General features: G+C 44.1%; 1 protein-coding gene across 4 annotated transcripts in view; it reads left to right on the top strand.

Moving 5' to 3' along the window:
• RCL1 (RNA terminal phosphate cyclase like 1) overlaps positions 1 to 23203 on the top strand; it is a 118909-nt gene that overhangs the window by 58875 nt on the left and 36831 nt on the right. For all 4 annotated transcript variants that reach the window (XM_029613596.1, XM_029613603.1, XM_029613611.1 and 1 more), the window contains 2 exons: positions 10688 to 10762; positions 21749 to 21873. In XM_029613596.1, the coding sequence (XP_029469456.1) occupies positions 10688 to 10762; positions 21749 to 21873 (200 nt within the window). The remainder of the gene's footprint in view (positions 1 to 10687; positions 10763 to 21748; positions 21874 to 23203) is intronic.

Below are 23203 nucleotides of genomic sequence, written 5' to 3' on the forward strand. Positions count from 1 at the left end.
TGCTCGCTATCCCAAGGTTCCTTCCCAGAAGACCTCAAACAAGCCTCACTCAAACCTCTTTTAAAAAAACCCAACCTGGACCTAAAAGACCCCAACAACTACCGTCCAATAGCTAATCTCCCTATCATAGCTAAGATTATGGAAAGGCTTGTGAACGCCCAACTATCGGACTTCATCGAAGACAACAAAATTCTATCCGCCTCACAGCATGGATTCCGCAAAAATAGGGGCACAGAATCCCTACTCACCTCCCTAACAGACCTACTCATCTTAGGTACAGACAAAGGTCAATCCTTTCTATTGATCCTTTTGGACCTCTCAGCAGCTTTCGATACCGTAAATCACGCTATCCTCATCAAACTGCTAGCTGCGATAGGAATCTCTGGTTTAGCGCTCTCCTGGTTCAAATCGTTCCTAACCAACAGAGGCTACAAGGTAAAAATCCAGAATAAAGAATCATCACGCCACAACTCGACCATCGGAGTCCCACAAGGTTCCTCTTTATCCCCTACACTCTTTAATATTTACCTCCTACCACTATGTCAACTCCTCATCAACCTCAAGTTAATACACTTTCTCTATGCAGATGACATCCAGATCCTGATCCCCATCAAAGAATCATACTCAAAAACCCTTGAATACTGGGAATCCTGTCACCTAGAAATCAAAAACCTCCTCAACAGCCTCAATCTGGTACTAAACTCCGCCAAAACTGAAGTATTACTCATAACTCCTGATAACAATCTCACAACCTCTCTGCCAAACAACCTACAAACCACTCATGTAAGAGATCTAGGTGTGCTAATCGACAATAAACTAAACTTCAAAGCCCACATCAATAAAACCACCAAAGCCTGTTTCTATAAACTGCAAGTTTTAAAAAGGATAAGACCACTCTTCCATGCCAAAGACTTCAGAACCATCCTCCAAGCCCTCATTTTCTCAAAATTGGACTACTGCTGCTCCACTTTACTTGGCCTCCCCTCCTCATACACAAAACCGCTCCAAATGGTCCAAAACGCAGCAGCCCGTCTACTGACAAACACTAAGAAAAGAGACCATATCTCCCCAGTGCTACAAGACCTCCACTGGTTACCAATTCATTTCAGAGTCATTTATAAATCCATCACCTTGATATACAAAATCATTCACCAACATACCACAATCGATCTACAAATTCCTCCCCGCTTCCACAAATCCACAAGACCGACCAGGGAAGCCTACAGAGGATGCCTCATTGTTCCACCCACGAAAACCACTAATCACAGCACCTTAAGAGACCGAGCCCTTTCCACCGCAGGCCCACAGTTATGGAACTCCATCCCTCCAGAACTCAGAAACGAACCATGTCTCCTAACCTTTAGGAAAAGACTCAAGACATGGCTTTTCAGGCAAGCCTTCTCGAACTCTACCTAATATGCACCATAAACAAACTCTCTACTCAGAGACTGTACATATGAGACACCATATTTATATTGAACTTTTGTACATAATTATTCTCCTCTATCTCTTTCTATTTCTTACATTCCCAGTTCATTAGCCCTTGTTAATTGTAACTGCTTCTCTTCATCACGTTATTTATGTTTTTTGGTTGTATTATCCGCACCCCTGTTTTCTGTAAACCGACATGATGTGAACGAGTTCATGAATGCCGGTATAAAAAAACCATAAATAAATAAATAAATAAATAATTAATGTCCTTTAAATGTATTAGTGAATTCACTATATGTCTGGTAGGTGGCCTACACGGGAATGATCAAACTCTCAATAAGGTGTTTTGGGTTTTTTTTTTTTAAAATGGCACCTTCCTATAAATTAAAGGATGAGCGAGGGGTGGGAGGGTTGGGAAATCCAAACAGTCTAACTTCAGTTAGTCAGCCAGAGTGACTCATTGCTCTCTTGATTAACAAATGTTGGTTCCTAATCAAACCAAATCAGACTACCTCAACACTTTTCCAAGGTGAGTAACTGAACTGAACTTTTGAACCTTTTTACTTAGTATACACTGCTCCTAGCTTATTTTTAGCTTCTGGCTACTTTTTTTTATTTTTTTTAAATACAAGCACTCAGTTCTGCTTACTAGCTGCCTTACAGACGTTTAAAAATAAACACACTAACTACTGCTTACTAGCTGCCTTACTGATTGACTATTTAAAAATACAAACAGTCTAACTTCTGTTTATTTGCTGCCTTACTGACTATTAAAAGCACAAACACACTAAATAATATTACCAGTAGTTAACTTTGCCCCAATACTTTTAAAAAAGACAATGTCCCAAGCAAAACCTTACTGATTCCTTTCAGCCACCAGCAAGGTGATCCTCTCCTCTCAGTGCTCCCACTGTGTGCAGTTCTGATTGAACCCCCCCCCCCCATCTCAAAAAAGACATAGTGGATATAGAAAAGGTGCAAAGAAGGGTGACAAAATTGATAAAGGGGGGAGGGGTGGAAAAGTTTCTTATGGAGAAAAGCTAAACTGATTAGGGCTCTTTTAGCTTAGAAAAGAGATGACTGACTGAGGAGATATGATTGAGATTTATAACATCATGAGTGAAGTGGAACAGATGAAAAGGAAAAGTTATTGACCCCTAAAATAACACTAAGGGACACAGAAAACTAGCAGTCAGCAGATTTAGAACAAATTGTAGGAAGTATCAGTGCACAATAAAGCTATGGAATCTGTTGCCAGAGGGCTTGGTCAAGGCAACTAACCTAGTGGAGCTCAGTGAGGATTGGACACAGTTCCTGAAGGAAAAGTCCATAAATAGTTATTTGCCAGATAAAATTGAGAGAGCCAGTGCTTATCCCTGGAAGTGAGATACAAGAAATATGAGCTATTGGGATCTGCCAGGTACTTGAGACACAGACTGACCACTGTTGGAGACAGAACCCTGGACTTGATGGACTTTGGCCTGAGCCAGGAGAAGTGACCAAACTGTTAATCAAGCTCATTTTTTTATTTAAAAAAATTTTTTTAACAATTCTCGGATGAATTTTCAAAAATTTAGGTATAAGTAGCCTGTACTCACATATTCCATATTTTATTTATAAAAAAAAAGAGAGAGATAAAAAATATACACGTTCATTCACTTTCATGCACACATATACGTGCCTGAAAAAGAGGGTGGTTTAGGAGCGTTCAGGGCAGGGTCCACACTCGCGCACAAGCTGCTATTTTAAGAGATTTGCCATCATTTGCCAACTTGTGTATTTTTACACTTGCTAATTATGTGGTGTAAGTGATATTAAACATGTTTGTTATGTACTGTTGGTCTGGTGGGAGGTCTGGGTAAAGTGGAGGGCATTCTGGCTAAAGATCCAGGAGGCTCTTGATCTGGAAAAGGACTAGGTAAGCTGGTTACCATACTGGTAAAACTGGTAATTTCCTTGAGCACGTAAATCCCAATATACACAAGTAAGTTGTATTCTATCTACTTTTGTATGTGAAATACAATATATGCACACATGTTTTTAAAACAAGTAGGAAAGGTACGTGCATTCCATGCATTGAAACACTCTCAGTTCAGAGTGCTCCCCCAGGGTCTTCACTGTGTGCCTCAATGTACTGTTAGAGCATCTTTGGTGACAGCATCTGAGCCTTTCCTTATCTATAAGTCTGACTTGTGACAGTGAATGCCCAGGAAGGTGTACTTACCTCCCTGCAAAAAATCTAAACTCCTAACATCATCAGGGTTCCTGGTGAATTTCAAAAAATCAATTCTAATTCACTCCCAGAAGATCAAATTCATTGAATAGATTCTCTGCAGGAGAGAGCTTTTCTGTCAGATCAGGTGAACACTCTCAGGTCCCTTGCACACAGACTGAACACCAGATCAATCAATGGTCAGGTTGCTGCTGGTTGTTCTCGGCCTCATTGCAGTGACATTTCACGTAGTTTCACTAACTTGCTTTCGTATGCAGCACAAATGAGGCCGGCAAACTCAGCAATGTGGAGACCTTGAAAGAAATGACAGGAATTGTGCTGGTGGCTAGACCCCCCTTCATTCTTCATGAAGGAGCACCACTACATCTATGCCCTCACTAAGTAACATAGGCAATAGATGCCTCCAAAAGGGTTTGGGGGGGACCCATACATACCCCTTTCGAACTCAAGATTCTGCCATCTCTAGAAAAGCAATTTAAATCAACTTCCAAGAACTGAGAGCGATCAAGTATGCTTTAACAATTTTCGCTCACATTCTTCAAAGGAAGAGCGTTCTCAATTCAGACAACCAAATCTGGGTAGAGAACCACAAGCATTTGGTTTGATCAATAGACTGTAGATTTTTAGCTCAGACTGATAGCAAAATTATCTTCCAGACTTTTTTCCTGCGCCAACAACGTTCAGCAGCTCACAGACCATGCTTTTAAAGTCCTGAGTGCTGAAGAATACCAAGGAGCAGATTTCTGGTGCCTCACCAGGAGTGGCTTTACTGGGCCCAGAGAGTCCAGGGAAAAATACAGTGACCTCTGCCAGCTCCCCATTCGACTGTTATCATCATGTGTTGAAACATTGGCCAAAGTAGGAGACCACAGAGAGCGTAACTGGTCAGCCTCAGTCGGTGGCCTCCAGAGGATCATATAGAGAGGAATAACTTTATGAAAGGAAAGTTCAGCTTGCCAAATTGAGCAGGACACAAATTGACAGCCAGTTATTACAAATAAAAACTAGGTTGAGAGTGTGCTCTTTCTTGTGTGTGGGCAAGTGAATGAGTTGGGACCAATCTAGAGAATGCATCACAGATATAAATTCTCTAAAATAGCAGACGAAGGGGAAGCATCGACCTGTAGATTAAAATCCCCCAGGATAATAGTGTTGCTAAGATCAGTTTGGGATAGCAAGAGGCTGTCCACAAAAACAGAGATGCAAAGACATCCAGCCAGGAGAGACATAAACTAAACATAAGCCCCAGTTCAGTGAAGATACTAAAGAGAGAAGTTCTGATGGAGCAGAGTCCTCCATCTGCACCATGGTCAGCTGCAGGGAAGACTTGGAAACCACAAGCTGTCTTCTTCCCCTCTTCTTTTTTTTTTTTTCCCTTGAAGTTTGGAGAAGACAACATAGTTTGCAATGCAAAGTTGGTTTAACAGAACAGTGTTGTTGGTTACAGCCATGATTCAGTAATGCATAACACATCAGGAGCTTTATCATATAGCAGATCAGTGAGTACTGGTATCTTTTCCTGAATAGCCTGCTTATTCACTAGTAACAGAGACTGATGATCAGAGCGGGAATTAATTAGACAGAAGAGGGACGCAAGGGATCTCAATAGAGAGAAAATCTCTGACAGACTGGCCGAATATGGCCTAGCTGGCCAGATGTACCTTGTCCAATGACAATAGGAATAATTCCTTCGTGGAGGCAGACAGCTCACACATCCCATAGAAATAGAAATCGCTTGTAAATGGCAAGAAGGCTGTAGACTGGCACCCAGAAAAAAGAAGCACCAAAAATAAAAACCCACAATGGGTAGCACTAGCAAAAACACATTATCAAGGAAAAAAAATACTCCAAACCCGAAATTGGATCTGGTTCAAAACTTCAAACAAAGGAGCATGTTCCCTAGTCACGCTCCTTCATGTGTGCGACTGAGGCGGCACATTGCTGGCACCCAGTGCCTCTGGCATTGCTCTGGACTTGATAAGCAGAAACAGTAGTGCAAGCAGCAAACCTGAGAAAATATAAACCATCAAGTCCAGCAGCTTGACAAACGAGAACTCAATCGCAAGTCAGCAGGAGTAGCAGCAGCATAAGCAGCCATGGGCTTGATAAAAAGTCCCATGTTATGAAGATCTTTTGGGGTAATGGTCAATAAAGCTGATTCCATGGTTTCTGAAGGCCCCCTTTATGCTGTCGAGCATATTTCAGAGATTGTAATCATGGTATAGGGTCAAAATGTATATACCACACCTAATCAAAATTATCATAGTTTACAAGAAAAAATCCATAAAAATATAAAAACAAACAAAAAAAAACCCCCACTAACCCTCTTCACTGCTAAACCCTACCCACTCAAGCATGGGGAAAGGAAAGTTTTAACATGTTTCTTGAATTTTTGATAGTTTAATTCTGACCACACTGCAATGGGTAACACACATTCTATAGTTGTGGCGCTATACTAGTAAAAGCTCTTTTGCTAAAATGCTGTAACCGAAATCCATATCTCAATTGAAAACTCTACAAAAACTACAAGGCCTGACCTAGTACATATCATTCCAACTTATCTTACAAGTATTTTGGGCCATTACTCTGCAAACAGCGAAAAACCACTGTTAGTAATTTTAAACTTTATTCTCTCAGTAACCAGTGGAGGTGAACTAACAATAGAGCAGCACTCTCATTTCTACTCTTCCCGCATAGCCACACTATTTTGAATAAGTTGGAGCTTTTTGCTCACAGAAATCTGCATTCCTAGTATCAAAACATTACAATAATCCAATGCCCCAAGAATTAAAGATGAAACCACTGTCCAGAAAACATAATCATCCAAATAGGGCTTCAGTGGCCTAACCATTCATAATTGCAAGTAGGCACACTGAGCCACCTAAGAAATGTATGGTACCAAATGTGACCCCAAAACTTTGAACACTGTCCAAAATCTCTATAATGCAGCCATCCAATACAGGTCGAACCATCCAGCTCTCCAAGCTGTCGAACCACCTCCCTATTCCAAGAATTTTGGTTTTGGACTTATTCAAAACCAAATTACTAGCATTCATCCAACGAGAGATCTTTACCAGATCAACAGTTGCAGCTATGCTTAAATCAAAAGGCACCAGAAATTGGATGCCATCTGCAAAAATATATGCAGTGACAACCAGCTCGTGAAAAAGATCCGTTTCGTATAAATGTTGAACAAGGTTGAAAGGCAAGAAGCCTCCATCTGTAAAACCATTGGTTGTGTGAGTATGCTTTAGCAGACTTGTACTTGAAGTCTCCCAGCACCCGAAACAGAAAACCACGGGAGAAGATAGAGTTCTTATAAATGCCATATGCCATCTACAGACGTGATCACGTCAATGTGGGGTCCTGATGACTTAAAAAGAGTATAAAAAGATAGTCTCTAAAAGAATTTTAAAAAAAATCAATCAACAGCATAGAAAAAATAATAAATCAATCATCCTAAAAATACACTGAAATCTAGATCTGAATTCAAGCCGTATTGTGCAACAGTATTAAGTTTATAGATCCAGCTATGTTCAAGTGCAACAAGACCCGATCAAAGCTCACCAGCTTTCCAAATTGAAAACTGATGCAATACCCATTTTCTCAAAAACCATTTATGAACATTGGTGATAAAATGATTCCATGCCTTAATCTCTGCCTCTGGGTTTGCTGCTTCTTTCTCATCTCCTTTGCCAACCCGCTCCCAGTGAGCAGTACATGAGTAGCAATTATCTCTTCCTGCTGGAGTCTGTTCATGTGACAGCAGGTGCACAGGATTTTAATGCATTGTGACAACTCTAAAATAATTGAAACATTTTTTGTGGCATTAGAATTGATCCCTAACCTAAAAACCGGAAGCACAGCATATTAAGAGGGGTTTTTTAATACCAGCAGAAGCAGGGGGGGGAATTTGGAAACCAGGAGCTATGGAAAAACAATGTAATTTCTTTATAGTTTAATTTTTTTCCTTTTCTAATATTCCTGTTCTTGTTTTAAGGTTTGGGGGGGGGGGGGGGTTTGGCATATTTTGCTTTTTGTTAACTTCATTGCCCTTTTTTTTTCATCCTCCCACTCAGCCTTTTTCCCATCCTTTCACCACTTCGAATCCTCTTTTGTGGCCTGAACAGCTCCTCTCCCACCGCTGCCAGCAGTGCTTGCTCATCTGACCACAGACGGAGCTTTTCTCCTGCCCTTGTGACCACGGACAGCTGCTGCTTTCCCACCCAAGTCTGACTTCTCTCCTTCCCAGGCACTGCTAGGAGCCCTTCTCCTGGACTTTGATACAAAAGCCAGGTGACAAATTATTGATGTTTGGCAACCTGGCGCCATGTAGTTTTCCAGCCTTGCTCCATTGTGGAATATTCTTTTTATTTAAAGAGATTTTTGTGCAGGCAAAAACAGTAGCACATTTTCAAGGTTGTCTCACTTCCTTAATATTTGAGCTCCAGCTGGAAGTATAGAAAGTTCCCATAATGATCCTGGGTTGTTTTTTGTTTTCCAATTTAGGTAGCACCATTGTCATAAATATACAGTGAAGTAATGTAAAGCTATGAAAATCTGGTGTTACAAAAGAAACACTGGCAGTTAGCAAGAGTGGAACTTACCTTCAAGGTTTCTGACCCAACCTGGTTATCAGTGTTGAGCTTTGTGTGGAAATTGCAGAACATAAGAATATTTATTTAAAAAGAATAAGTGGTGGTTTCCATTTTCTATGTATCTGTAAGAAGCAGTTCTCCTAAATGACCAGGAGGTACTGTATATACATCAGACTCCTGACAAGTCACAAGTGTGTTCCATGTCAGCAGGATTATGACCTCATTGAAATAGGCCCATAAAAACCCATTTCAGCTATTGTTTTTTGATTTTCTGTTTTTTGTTTTATGATGTCTGTTAAAATTAACTTTTGTCATAAACAACCTTATGATTAGGCCCTTTATTTTATATATTAAATTGAATTTGTGTTTTTATATTCGTACACCGTGTTGAGCACTCATGAAAAGACAGGAAAGAAATAAAACTAAATTTGGTCAACTGACCATAGAGTTTTGGAAGGGTTTCTGCACCCACACTTTAAGTGCATAATAACTTGAATGAATTTGTTTTATGGGCTGCAAAATAGTTTCTGAATTGTTTCATAACAAGAGCTCAGCGTTGCAGATGAATGAGCATATAACGCACACAATTTCTCTAATGATGGTAACAAAAAGATGCACCCTCTCAAGAAAATAGTGAAGGAATGCGATGATACACTTGATAGGAAACACATCCATGTCCCCTCCTGAGCTACCATAACAAGGTGTTTATTATAAAGGGTTCCTTATACCCGTGTTTCTCCTGGAGGCACACCTAGCCAGTTGGCTTTTCAGAATTTCCCCAGTGATGTACATGAGAGACAATTTCATTTCATGGATCTCCAATGTACGTAGATCTCCTTGTGCATTTTTATTTTGGAGATCCTGAAAACCTAACTGGATAGGTGTACTTCCAGGAAAAGGTTGGCAAGCACTGGCTTGCTCACAAACACATCTCCACCCGCCACCACGTGTCGTAATTCTGTGTTGGACTGGCCACTGGGATGCAACCTCTTTGACCGCATTGGAGGTGGAGAAAAAGTGAGAGCTTTCAGAGTTGAATGCAGTGCAGCTCTAGAAATAGCATCCTTAGATACTGCGTGTGTTGCCAACAGCTGGTTCTCCCCCTACTCCCACCTCATGCATCTAGATAGGTGCACACTTAAACCTGTTTTATATATGGTAAACTAAAGCTTGACTGTCCCTAGGGTTTCCAGCTGCCCTGATTTTTTTTTCAAAACGGTACAGATTTTTGGGGTATTGTACAGAAAAGGGGGAAGGCTAAAACTTTCGGAAATTTCCTGATGTTAGCCCTCCAGTTGCAAGTGAGCATCTAATCCTCCTCTGCCATTATACAATACGGTGTGCAGTTTGGAGCTGATGCAAAATGATCACATTGAAAGCAGGCGCTGAGTGTTCAGCGCTCGCTTTCTTAGCACACCCCCAGGCACCCGTCCTGGGGCACCATGTAATATTCAAATTAGGGGTCGTGTTGTCAAGGAGGCGCTAGGGTCGCTTGAGTTCCCAACTTTTGGGAGCGCTCAGCAATTAACGCCTAATCCAGGCAGGCATTAATTTCTGAGTGCAAAAATGTGTGCATTGGACGCACTTTTTTTTTTTTTTTGCATTGGGAGTGAATAACTAATAGCCTCATTCACATGCATTTGCATGTGATGAGCACTATTAGTTTCGCCGCATGTTGGACGCGAATTGTGGAGGTAACGCCTACACAACCGTGTCCAAAAGCAGGTTAAACAGTGTGCTCGACTGAGTACACTGTATTGCATCGACCCCCTTTGTTAGCTACTCTATAGTCGATATGTATTACATACATTTATTTTGTCACTTACAAAGACTTCAGTCCACAATTTAATCAAAGGCCTGAAAAATTTAACAAAACAGTACTTTGGCCTCTGACTAGTAAAAGCAAACCTTTTGGGAATAAAAAATTTCAAGAACTAGTGGTCATATGAGGCTCCAAAGGGGTGGACATAGGAGAAACATTGGAAAACATTTCTTTACAGAAAGGGTAATGACAACTTTCCAGTGGAGGTGTTAGAGACTAAAACAATAACTTTAAGTATTTAAAAAAAAAAACCAAAAAAAAATCCTTGGGACAAGTACAAAGGATCATTAATCGCAAAGAAGCGAGGGGAAAGTCAGAGATCAACTGGGGGTCTGTGGCACTGTAGCGGAAAGTAAACTGGGCAGACTAGATGGGTCCTTTATATACTATTATATTCCATGTTTCTCTATTTTTCAAATGATGAAAAGTGGAAATAAGTCGTGTGTGTATAAATCCCATCAGCAAAGATATTAATATCTCCAGGTTTTTGGAAATCTGATGGTTGAAAATTGGCAACCTTAACGTTACCAAAGTTGATAAGTTATGGCTATCAAAGAGCTAACTTACTCCCTTTCTCCCCTCCCTCTGCTTGTTGCCCCTTAGGTGGATACTCTCAAAGCAGCAGCCCTCCCTCTATTGAAGAAATTTGGTATAGATGGAGAACAGTTAGACTTGAAGGTAAGATGCAGTGAGCACACGTGCCATCTTGTGCCCGATGGATGAGTGACACATGCTTCCATTGTGTAAATAGCATTAACGGAACTGTCCCTTCTCCTCCAGTCATGGATTTGTGGCCTCATGGCTACTGATATTGATTATAAATATCATTGCCTATCTGGAACAGCACTGTGTATTTAGAAAACTGTACTGTGTATTTAGAAACTTATATACCGACATTCTAACTTATAATCATAACTGTTTACATTGTTAAAATAATGTTTAAGAGCAAATAAAATAATCATATGACAGTATAAATCATAGATATCAAACAGCTTAAAAAAAATGTACAAAATAGTCATTTACCATTTTAGGTTACTAATGTCAAAACAATGCAATAAAACTAACCAAAAAATAAAAATGTGACTTATAAAACTAAAATTAGAAGATAAAAATTATATAAAATAACAGCGAACTAAAGCTAAAAAGTCCAGGGATCTGTTGAACATGGCCTAAGCTACCTCAGTATCTGATATGTAGCTCATCCAGCCCCATGGCCTTGTCCACTTGTTTGCCTAGCTCTTCCCATATATTCTCTTCTGTAAATGGAGTTTTGTCTATCCTATCCTCATTTATGGCCTAGTCTATATCCAGGGTCATCTTTAGTGATCACCAAACTGAAGTATTTATTTTAGATTTCTGCTGTTTCTTCATTTGTTTCTACATGTTGCTCCATGTCACCTTTCAATTTTACTATACCACTTCATAAGAACATAAGAAAATGCCATACTGGGTCAGACCAAGGGTCCATCAAGCCCAGCATCCTGTTTCCAACAGTGGCCAATCCAGGCCATAAGAACCTGGCAAGTACCCAAAAACTAAGTCCATTCCATGTAACCATTGCTAATGGCAGTGGCTATTCTCTAAGGGGTAGATTTTAAAAGAAGCGCGATCAGCCTACTTTTGCTTGCGCATCAGACTCAAGCAAAAGTACGCTGGATTTTAGTAGATACGCGCGGAGCCGCGCGTATCCACTAAAATCCTGGATCGGCGCGCGCAAGGCTATCGATTTTGTATAGCCTGCGCGCGCCGAGCCGCGCTGCCTTCCCCCCGTTCCCTCCAAGGCCGCTCCGAAATCGGAGCAGCCTCGGAGGGAACTTTCCTTTGCCCTCCCCTCACCTTACCCTCCCTTCCCCTACCTAACCCACCCACCCGGCCCTGTCTACACCCCCCCCCTTACCTTTGTCGGGGGATTTACGCCTCCCGGAGGGAGACGTAAATCCCCGCGCGCCAGCGGGCCTGCTGCGCGCCGGGCCGCGACCTGGGGGCGGGTACGGAGGGCGCGGCCACGCCCCCGGGCCGTAGCCACGCCCCCGTACCCGCCCCCAAAACGCTGCCGACACGCCCCCGGAACGCCGCGATGACCGGGCCCGCCCCCCCGACACGCCCCCCTCCGAGAACCCCGGGACTTACGCGAGTCCCGGGGCTCTGCGCGCGCCGGGAGGCCTATGTAAAATAGGCTTCCCGGCGCGCAGGGCCCTGCTCGCGTAAATCCGCCCGGTTTTGGGCGGATTTACGCGAGCAGGGCTCTGAAAATCCGCCCCTAAGTGAACTTAATAGCAGGTAATGGACTTCTCCTCCAAGAACTTATCCAATCCTTTTTTAAACACAGCTATACTAACTGCACTAACCACATTCGCTGGCAACAAATTCCAGAGTTTAATTGTGCGTTGAGTAAAAAAGAACTTTCTCCGATTAGTTTTAAATGTGCCCCATGCTAACTTCATGGAGTGCCCCCTAGTCTTTCTACTATCCGAAAGAGTAAATAACCGATTTTAAACACCTCTATCATATCCTCCCTCAGTTGTCTCTTCTCCAAGCTGAAAAGTCCTAACCTTTTTAGTCTTTCTTCATAGGGGAGTTGTTCCATTCCCCTTATCATTTTGGTAGCCCTTCTCTGTACCTTCTCCATCGCAATTATATCTTTTTTGAGATGCGGCGACCAGAATTGTACACAGTATTCTTGTTATGTACACAGTACATTGTACACAGTATACTTTTATGTACACAGTATACTTTTATACTTTTATGTACACAGTATACTTTTATGTACACAGTATACTTTTATTGTACACAGTATACTTGTTATGATGTTTGTTTTGATATTATGTATTGCTCTGGGGGGGGGGGGGACCTGAAAGGGGAAGCGGTATGCAGAAAGTTTGGATTACGGGACAGTCTCCTCGGAAACGCAGCTGAATGTAACTTTTATATTTTGTTGATTGTATTCCAAATAAAAAGTTAAATTACAAAAAAGACTAAGGCAGAGCTGCCTGCAGGTGGCATCCGATCAGCAAGTCCCCCTGGAGGTAGTCCCAATAGCAGGGCACCTGCTGAGGTACTACATGGAGAAGACCCAAATTACTTCAGACTAATGGTTCTTGGACATTGTGTTAAGGGGATATGCCCCTGAGTGCAAAAGGGAGCATTAATGAAATTGCAGTGCCTACAAGCAATTATACAAATACCCCCACAAAGAGAAGGGTTGCAGCACTTGATTTATTTTGTGGTTCCAAAAAAAAAAAAAGATCTATCTTAGAGGACAAGCAGAATGATAGCCCTCACATATGGGGTGACATCATCAGATGGAGCCTGACCTGGAACTTTGATCTCCAAGATTATAGAACTTTCAAACATGCCCTACTGAGCATATGCCCCCTAGGCAGAGCCCCTCAGTCTAATTATTTTTTCCACGGAAGTCTATGGTTGCGGGAGACGTGTTGCATGGTATTAAGTTTTGCTCTTTCTTCACAGTTTTTGTAATTGATTTTTTTCTAGCGCTGCATCTGTTTTTCTTTCCCTTACCTTGCGGTAGCTGTATTTTCTTTTTTCCTCTTCTTTCCACTGTCTGTTAGCCGCATGGTGGATCCTGGTTGCTGTGCAGCTATAATTCAGTATCTGTCTTCTCCTTGTTCTGTTTTTGTTCCTTTGTCAAGTGCTTGCAGGACTGATAGAATGCAGTAGGTGGGAGTTCTGTGAAGGTTGCTGAGCCTTGGGAGTCACCTGAGTCCTACCTGGGCAGGAGTTCCATGTCATTTCACTGATCGATCGACATCAATGGAGGTCAGACAGTGAAGAGATCGAGGACTGTTCCTGTGGGGGAGAGATCTCATCCTCCCCACATTCAAAGAAACTAGTCTCCACGGGCAAGAGTCCTTCTTGCCTATGATGGAAGTGCAGTCTCCTTGTGAGAGAGGGTGAGCAGGAGCCTGGGTAAGTAGTGTTGCTGCTGCACCTTCAGTGCCATGCTCAGTAATGGTTGCCCGTGCACACCTGTGCCAGAGCACCGATGGTTTGACGTGTCGATGTCAGGACTGCGTTGGGGACCAGGATTACCACTGAGCACCATGGTGCCAGGGTACCCTTGATACTGTGGAGGTGTGTAACCTCTCTTGATGCCGTAAATGCCACATGGGCACCATCAAGCGCTGTGCATGCTTCAAGCGTGCTGGCTGGGCCTTCTGTGTCGGTGGGTGCCATAGAATCTTGATGCGCTGGAGGAACGACATCGACTGTAGCATCAATGTGTGCCTTGGGCCTCGATGCAGTGGAGTAGCGGCACTGACATCTAGTGTCGCAGTCCAGATTGCATTGGGTCCAGGATTGCCATCAAGCCCCATGATCACCCTCAATGCCATAAATGCCTTCGAGGCCACGCATGCACTTCAATGGCCGCCCTCTATGCCATCACAGTAGGAGCCGTCTCAATACCATCAATGCCTTCAATGACATCGAGGTGTGGAGCCCTCATGGAGACCAGTGATGCCATTCATTGCCACCATCAACAAGGTACTGGGATTGCCATTGAGCACCCTGGTCGCACTCGAGGCCATCTATCACTGGGACTATCTGAGAGCTCTCAAGTGCCACTGAAGCCCTCAAGGCCAGGGGTTTTGGGGCTTGGATGACCTTGGTGCTCTTGAGAGCTGGGGTCTCCATCAACCCGAGGCATCCAGGCGTAATGATTCGGTGCTCTCGAGCTCCTTTGCAGTGTCCAGACAGGACACAGAGGGGCATTGTGCTGTCCCAACACTGACCTGTGACCATCAGGCACCATGGATGCTGATGATCTCAGGGGGGCCCCTGAGCCACTCAGATCAGTGGGCATCTGAGGCCCTGCCTGGCTTCAAGCGCCATTGGTGCTAATGAGCATTAGGGTTGCTGTCGAGGCTATCGTTAGCCATGGCCAATGGCGATGGACGCCATTGAGCTCGCAGCATCAACACCCTCTGATGTATAGGTGAGCCAAGGGAACCGTCGATGGCGTTGGCAGTCATTGGTTCTTTTGGACACCGATGAGGCTTGTTGGGGTCTCAGAGCCTCTGTCTGCAGGCGCCCCTGGCATCGTCTGTACCACTGGGCTATCGATGTCTGCAGTGCTGGGGATAGCGCTATATACCATTGAATTGGTCAAGACATAGTCAAGCACTGTCAAAGCCCTGGGTGCAGCATCGTTTGGTGCCATTGATGCAATCCATCTTTTTGAGCATGAGAGTACTATGGGCCCCAAGGGTGCCGTCACCAAGGTGGGCACCAGTGGACGCAGTCAGATGCTGCAGGACACCACCGCAGAGCACCATGGGCACCATCGGTCGCCATGGACCTTGCTGCTGCCTTTCCATAAGGGAAATGGTGGTGTATCATTCCTGACGCCATTTCAAGGGCTGTGTTCAGTCTCTTGGAGCATTATCAGGTACTGGAGGTATTATAGGGGTGACACCAAAGAACGCCACCCACCAGTGTGGCATGATCAGAGCCCCAGTGGTACTGGGGACACCGGCACACGGTTATGGTTCACTCCATTGGATGTTAGTGCGACAGTGGAACACAGCATGCACAGTCGGGTACAGCAGAGGTCATCACCTCCTCTATGCACCTTGGGCTCTGGCAGGCGGCATTCTCTGTCTATGAAATACACAGCCATGCCAGAGTTCTGCCATCGTCGCATCAAGGTGTCTGCTTTTTCATCTGTTCTACACCATAAGATGCTAGGGAATACTGCGAGGAAGGTGCCATCACACACTCTGTGATTGCTTTTTAGAAGCGCGCAGCCACCAACTCTATCAGGTGGTGCTCAGTCCTTACTGTGCTGTGGGATTCTACCAACAAGCAAGGCGAGTGAGTTCATAGGTGTGCTGCCATTCTTAGGATAAGATACCACTGATGAGTACTGGTCAACGTGCTTTTTCAGTGGAGGGTACTGTTCTTCCAGTTGCCCTCTACTGTATGCAGGGGATGTGTGTGGTTCCTTCTTGGTGAGCACAATAGATTGTGTTCCACAGTCATAGGACTAACCTAAGACTACGCTCCTGGTCAAATCCCTATGGGAGTGGATACTAGTAGGGTAGTGTCAGGTGTCTTCCACTTCCTCAGAAGAGGACTATGTCTTTCGACCACTTCTCTTTGTGGGGAAGCCCCTTGTAGGTTTATCGCTGAACCAGAGCTATGATTCTCCGTTGATTCCCATTGTGGCTGCAAGTGGCAGATTTGGTTGCTTCTGAACCTCGGTAATCAGTGACTAACCCAACTGTCTCCTGGAGAGTTGGAACTTTCCTGTCCCTTCAGGAATGGGGGATACAACTGGGTTTCCAGGGCAACCCTTATGGGTCTCCCTTGGACACCTGGTTATCCACTCCTCCAATGGGTGGCCCTCGTTCTCCGTTTCCAGGAAAAGGACTATCACAGCTTCTGACTTGCAATTGCACTCTGTTCCTCGCGGGATCTGAGAGCTGGTCAGGTGGCTCCTTAAGTCATCCTAAGGCACAACAGGTCTATTTCGCAATGGTGCCAGTCCAGATTCGGTCTCACCTTCATACTAGGAGTCTCCTCTTTTGGGTAGCTCCCTGGTAAAGATTAGGGTTTCTTCTGTCTGGGAATAACCTTTGATACCTGCTGAGCTCAATGGGCATTTTTCATGGAGGACCACTATTGCCATTTATTGTCGCCTGCAGAACCCTACCTCAATGAGGAGGGTTCTAGTCCATCTAATTGGCAAGTATACCTTTCAACCTCTTGCCATATCCATGGCTGAGGGAGTTGGGGGACAAGGGACCCCACAATAGAGGTGCTACTCTTTGGCTCTGGTGACTTGCAAGCTATACTACCCCAGTTTAGGGATAACCCTATCTGCAGACAGGAGACACTTGGTTCATGCAACGGTTGCTCCATTTACTGGACCGCATGCTTCCTTGGGGAACATATATATAATCGTGGCTAATGTATTAATATCTAAGCAGATTGGTGGGTAGTCTGTTCTGAGATTACACTGCCCTGCCTTGGTATCCTTAGGGTTTCCAGACCGGTGAAGAAATCCTATTCTACAGGGGTTTGCGCTTGCGGCATCCCAGCTTCCTGTCTCTTGGTGAAGTGTTCTGGATTTCTTCTCAAGGGGATTCACTCTCAGTTTCAAGCAGGGGGGGGGGGGTGTAACTCCCTGCTGGAATTGGCAGTGAGTTTTTCGCTTGGGGTAGAGACTTACAATCTAGCAACTTGTTCTTACCCCTGCAGTCCAGCAGTCTGCCTCCTTGTGTTCTTCACTCCTTCCAACTTCCAGTTGGAATGTCGAGGGGAGGGAAAGAAAAGCTAGGGCATTTGTGATGTATCTTAGTGTACACCTGCAGGGAATGATACACCACTTTCCCTATTTTTTTTTCACCAAGTTCTGGCCAGTATTGCCTTTAGCCTTTCACTTCACTGGGTTGTCCAAAGTGTCTTCCTGCTCACCTGAACTATCCTGTAGATAGGCCTGAAGCTCACCTACACTGCTCCTTAACTTATCTCCTTGCTTGGGGGTTTGAGCTAGCGATCCCATTCAGGGATTGCCTTCCATCCCCTGACACTCTTGATGCTGTCCTGCGTAGTCAGCTATGTCTGGTACTTTGGCACATGGGGTCTGTCGCAGACCCTGCCATTGTTGCTGCTGCTTATTCTTCCAAGCGTTGTTTGGGTTTTTCTGTCCGTTGTGCCTATCAGCCAAACATGGGTACACGTCTGCAGATGCATTCTATCCTTCAGATGCCAGGGGACCGCAGTTTTGTTTTGTTTTTTTTTGGGGGGGGAACTCTCAGACACCAAAGGAAACTATGCAATCTTCGCCCAAGAGTTCTTCTCTTGTTGCATCACTAGACTTTTTCCTATATCCAGGAGATTCTAGACCTACTGTCGTCAGTTTACTTATCTGAAACCCTGCATGTAATGTTTTCCGTGATATGGAGTATGTTTCTTGCTGGCATTCGTATCACTCCCCTGCCTTAGGTGCCTCTACTACGCATTGGGGTTTTATCTGTCTTTTCTATGGTTGTCTCTTTTTAGAACCCAACTCTTTTCCCACCTAGACCCCTTTGTGGGTCGGCTGCCTTACAAGCAAAAGGGAGAGATGGTGCTTTCAGCACTGTGTGGTTTCCCGCTTTGTCCTTCTCGGACAGCCTATAGCTTGAGAATTGTCCATATATGAGGACTACCATCCTGCTTGTCCTCGAAGAAAGCAGAGTTGCTTACTTGTAACAAGTGTTGTTAGAGGACAGCAGGATGTTAGTCCTCACAAAACCCAGCCACCTCCCCTGGGAGTTGGTTTCTCCATGTGTGAGCCATATCATGGACTGAGGGACTCAGTCTTCAGGGCAGGATTATAACTACAGCTGCACATGCTCAGTAGGGCAATTTTGAAAGCTCTAGAATCTTTGAGATCAAAGTTCGGGCTGGGCTCCATCCAATGATGTCACCCCATATGTGAGAACTAATATCCTGCTGTCCTTTGAGAACACATATTACAGGTAAGCAACCCTGATTTCTGCCCCGTGTTGGACCTGAAAGGGTTTGCCAAATATTTGCATGTACCCAATTTTCAAATGGAGACTTTGCGATCTGTGATAGCATCAGGCCAGGAGAATACCTAGCATCGATGGACCTTGTGGATGCCTACTTCCACATAACCATTTGACAGTCTCGCCAGAATCTTAAGGTTCTGCTTGTTAAGTGAGCATTTTCAGTTTTAAGCTTTGACCTTCAGTCTGGCAACAGCCCCCAGGACCTTCACCAAGGGGCATGTTGGTAGTTGCGTCAGCCCTACAAGTGCAGGGCATTATAGTGCACCCATATTTGGATAATTGGCTTATAAGAGCCAATTCAGCTCAGAAGGGCAGACAAGCCTCTAAAGCAGGACTTTACTTTGGTAGTTAAACTGAGTGGTATCAATCTCACAGCCATCTAGACCCGTCATAAATGCTGGAGTTTCTAGGGGTCCACTTCGACACAGAACAGGGGTGAGTTTTCCTTATTTCCACCAGCATGTCCAAACTAATAGACCAGGTGTTAGTTTCAGGCACAGGAGATTCTCAGGACATGAGATTACCTCTATCTTCTAGGTCTTGTGGCATCAACGCTGAACCTGGTTCCATAGGCCAGAGCCAATATGTAACCTCTCCAAAAAACCCTGCTTGAATGTTGGTCACCCAGCTCCCAGGATTACCAGCGCTGACTCCCAGTCTCCTCAGGGTTTAAGATCAGCCTGGATTGGTGGGCAAACTTTAAATCTCCAGAAGAGAATAGTTTTGGGCCCCCACCCCCACACAACTGGGTGGTCATGACAGATGCAAGCCTGAGAGGGTGGGGTGATAATTATCAAGGACAGTTGGTCCAAGGGCTAAGGTCAGGGCAGGAAGTAACTTAAAAACAAGAACCATCAGGCTGGTTCTGCAGCACTTACTTCCCATATTAAGAGGAAAGGTATTCAGGGTTCAGTCAGACATTGCCTCGGCAGTAGCTTATATCAACAGTCGATGGGCACCTGCAGCCCTTCGTTAGTGCAGGAGGTGGTCTGGCTGCTCGAGTGGGCAGAGAAGCATCTTCTCCAGCTCTCAGTAGTATCTATAGCAGGAAAGAAGAACCTGCAAGCCAACAGCTCAACAGGAATAGGTTGGACCTGGGAGAATGGACACTAGGGCCAGAGGCCTATCAAAGGATAGTTAGCCACTAGGGGCTCCCATTCATGGGCGTTATGGCAACATGTACAGACATCAAAGAGCATGCTCTGTCCAAGCAGTAGGGTCTTTTCTGGCAAGGTCCGGTACCGATGGAAGACCTGTTTCCATTCCCTCTTTTGGCTGGGCCATTGAGAGGGTGCACCTGCGCCAAGAGATGGTTCTCTGCCTCTGTAACATCAATTATGTTAAAGGCTCAGTGGCTTTCCACCTCTCTGGCCAGAATTTAGAAAAATTTGCCACAGAAATTGCTAATCCTTTCTGCAGAATCTTGAAAAATTTGCCTCAGGAAACCAGGAGCACATACCAAAGTCAGTCTGCATGTGAGACTTGTGTGCATCTTTGAAGTAGTTCTGGGGTCTGCTTTTTCTCTGGAGAGCTATGAGAGCTAGAGAAATTCTACTCTGCTGATATATATGTACATGAAGAAACATCTGGTTAAGCCCTCCTACAAGGGCACATGTTCCTTATTCCCACTTAGCTGACTCCCTCTAGGACCTCCGGACACACTTTACAGTTTCTCAGACTAAGGCCAAGTGATGCAAGATTCAGCTGTCAAGGACTACTCTCAAGGTATTTTCATTTGGATTTCATAAAAAAAAAATTAACATCATCACCCTAGGTCTGAATAGAAACAATGGCTTCATAGCACACTACAACTTAACTATTCTTAGATCATTCTGTCTTTTCACACTTACCTCAGTTGACAGTAGACTGGAATGTAATGCTATTATCACTTTCAGGCCGATACAGTAAAGTCCGTGGGAGAGCACCGGCCACTCGCCGGTGCGCGCAATTCAGTATTTAAATTAGGCCTGGCGGTAAAAATGGGCAAAAGGAGCGGCGGCTGTCAGCGGGTTTGACAGCCGCCGCTCAATTTTGCCAGCGTCGGTTCTCGAGCCCGCTGACAACCACGGGCTCGGAAACCGGATGCCGGCAAAATTGAGCGTCCGGTTTTCGGCCCGACAGCCGTGGGCCGAATTCAATTTTTTTTTTTTTTTTACTTTTTTTACTCTTCGGGACCTCCGACTTAATATCGCCATGATATTAAGTCGGAGGGTGCACAGAACAGCAGTTTTTACTGCTTTTCTGTGCACCCTCCTTTGGGTCGGCGCTAATTTCTGAAAGTAAAATGTGCGACTTGGCTGCACATTTTACTTTCTGTATCCCGCGCGCATACCTAATAGCGCCATCAACATGCATTTGCATGTTGATGGCGCTATTAGGTGCCGCGGGTTGGACGCGCGTTTTCCTCCCCTTACTGAATAAGGGGTAAGGGAAAATGCACATCCAAGAGCAGGCTAACTGTATAGGCCTGTTTGCTTCCTTACCTTACCTACCTATTCGGTATCTTTTCTTTATTCTGTATCTCCTCCACCCACCCCCACCCCTTCCACTGTATTTTACCCACCTCTGTACTTCATTTCATGCAACTGACCAAGTGGACTTTGTCCTCGAAAGCTCATGCCTCATCGCCCACCTCGTGTCATTATTTTCAAGGTACAATTCTGTCATATCCTTGTGTATCTCTGTAAGAGCTTTACGTGACTCGATCATAACCCGAGCCATGATCAGAAGCAGTTTCCTCTTTAGCACCGCCAAGCACTAACCATTTGCCCATTTAATCTGACTCTTTTAGGATGTGCATAGTATTGTACGTTTGGCCAAGATGACTTGCTGCGTGCCCTGGCGCTGACAACGATTTAATGATTATATCCACCGTAAGGTTCTGCCAGATAGATACTAGTTGATGTTCATTTGGAAGGACTGTGATTTTATCGTTCATATGGACAACTTTAACATGACTGCATCCGGGCTTGTTTTTGTTATGATGAGCCTTGTGCTTTGAGCACAGTGGCTAACGTGTGTATGTTCTCCACTTTATGTAACTTAAATCCATTATGTTGTCAGTGGTCATTGACTGTCTGTTTTTAACGGGTTTGCCGATTTCTTTTTTTTTCTCCATCAGATTGTTAGGAGAGGAATGCCTCCCGGAGGAGGAGGTGAAGTGCTCTTCTCCTGCCCAATCAGGAAGTTTTTGAGACCCATTCAACTCACTGACCCTGGAAAAATCAAACGCATCCGAGGAGTGGCGTATCCTTTTCTGGCTCATGGGGCTCTCCTCTGCCGCACAGATATTTGTATGAAAATGTGAAAAAAAGAAATCAGATGCAGATACATAAGGCTCATTAAAGAGAGAAACCTGTGTATGCATTTGTATGTATAACACACAAAAGAGCAGATGCAATATCACGCATGGTAAAAATGCATACACATCCACCTCTCCTGGGTGCCCAATGCTATATTTAAATGAGCTGCTGCGTTAAAAGGGACGCGCTAGGGAAAATTGTACGTCCCTAGCACTCAAATGCATCAGGTGCTTAGGAGACGTGGCTGTGCGCCTGTAAAGAAAAACGGGCACTCGGTACGAGCATCATTTTTATAACTCCGCAGATAATTTATGTGCACGATATATACACACGGTAAAATCAGCTTGGAGTATGTAGATTGTGTATGTATGTATGTTGTGCCACCAGAAATTTTTTTTTTTAATCGAGTTCTTACATTTTTTCTTAAATTTCAATCACCACAAGCAGTAAATCTTAGAATTGCAAGGATACTAAGTGCGAGGAACTACAGAGAGCAGGGTTTTTTTTGTTGTTTTTTTTCATGTACTCTTGACTCATCATATGACTTGACCTCAGCTCCGGAGCTGTCATTAAATTTTCTGAGTTAAAAAGGGTGCGTTAAGCGACCGGCAGCTTTCTGCATCACAAGATAGTAGCAAATAGCCCATATATATGGAATTTACATGTGATGAGCACTATTAGCTACACGTTTGGGCGCACGTTTTGGATGCACTAATCCCCTTATTGCATCAGGTGTTACTCTGGTGCATCCAACTGAGGGTAAACCTGCTTGCTGGGTTGGGTGACCTTTATTGCATCAGCCCCAAAAATGGGTTGAATTAGCAAAACTTTGAAACTGCTTTGTGAGCAATAATGCCAGTCCAAGGAGTCAATTCCTGGCTACTATTCATTTGTATGACTTTCATATACATTTGTAATTTGTCAGCTTTAAAAAAAAAAAAAAAAATTCTATCTAAAGTAGAGAATATATTGCACATGTACTTTCATCATGTTTGAATCCAAAATGGCTGGGCAGCATGGAAGCTGCAAAGTACTAAGAATTTACCATAGGAATTTTAAATATCAACAGCTGAGTACTTAATGTAGGTAGAAGGATGTGATTGAGAATGTTAATTTAAGCCCCTTTTCTTAGCATTCGGACAGGTGGAACCATGACCAGTGGGTTATGTTCCTCTACCAGCAGATGGAAACGGCGCAAAGCTGATGTCACGGTGTATGTGTGCGCAAGGGTATTTTTATATGTGTGTGTGTGTATGTGTATATATACGACATCC

This window comes from Rhinatrema bivittatum, chromosome 1 (genome assembly GCF_901001135.1).
Source record: "Rhinatrema bivittatum chromosome 1, aRhiBiv1.1, whole genome shotgun sequence".
Classification (NCBI taxonomy): Eukaryota; Metazoa; Chordata; class Amphibia; order Gymnophiona; family Rhinatrematidae; genus Rhinatrema; species Rhinatrema bivittatum.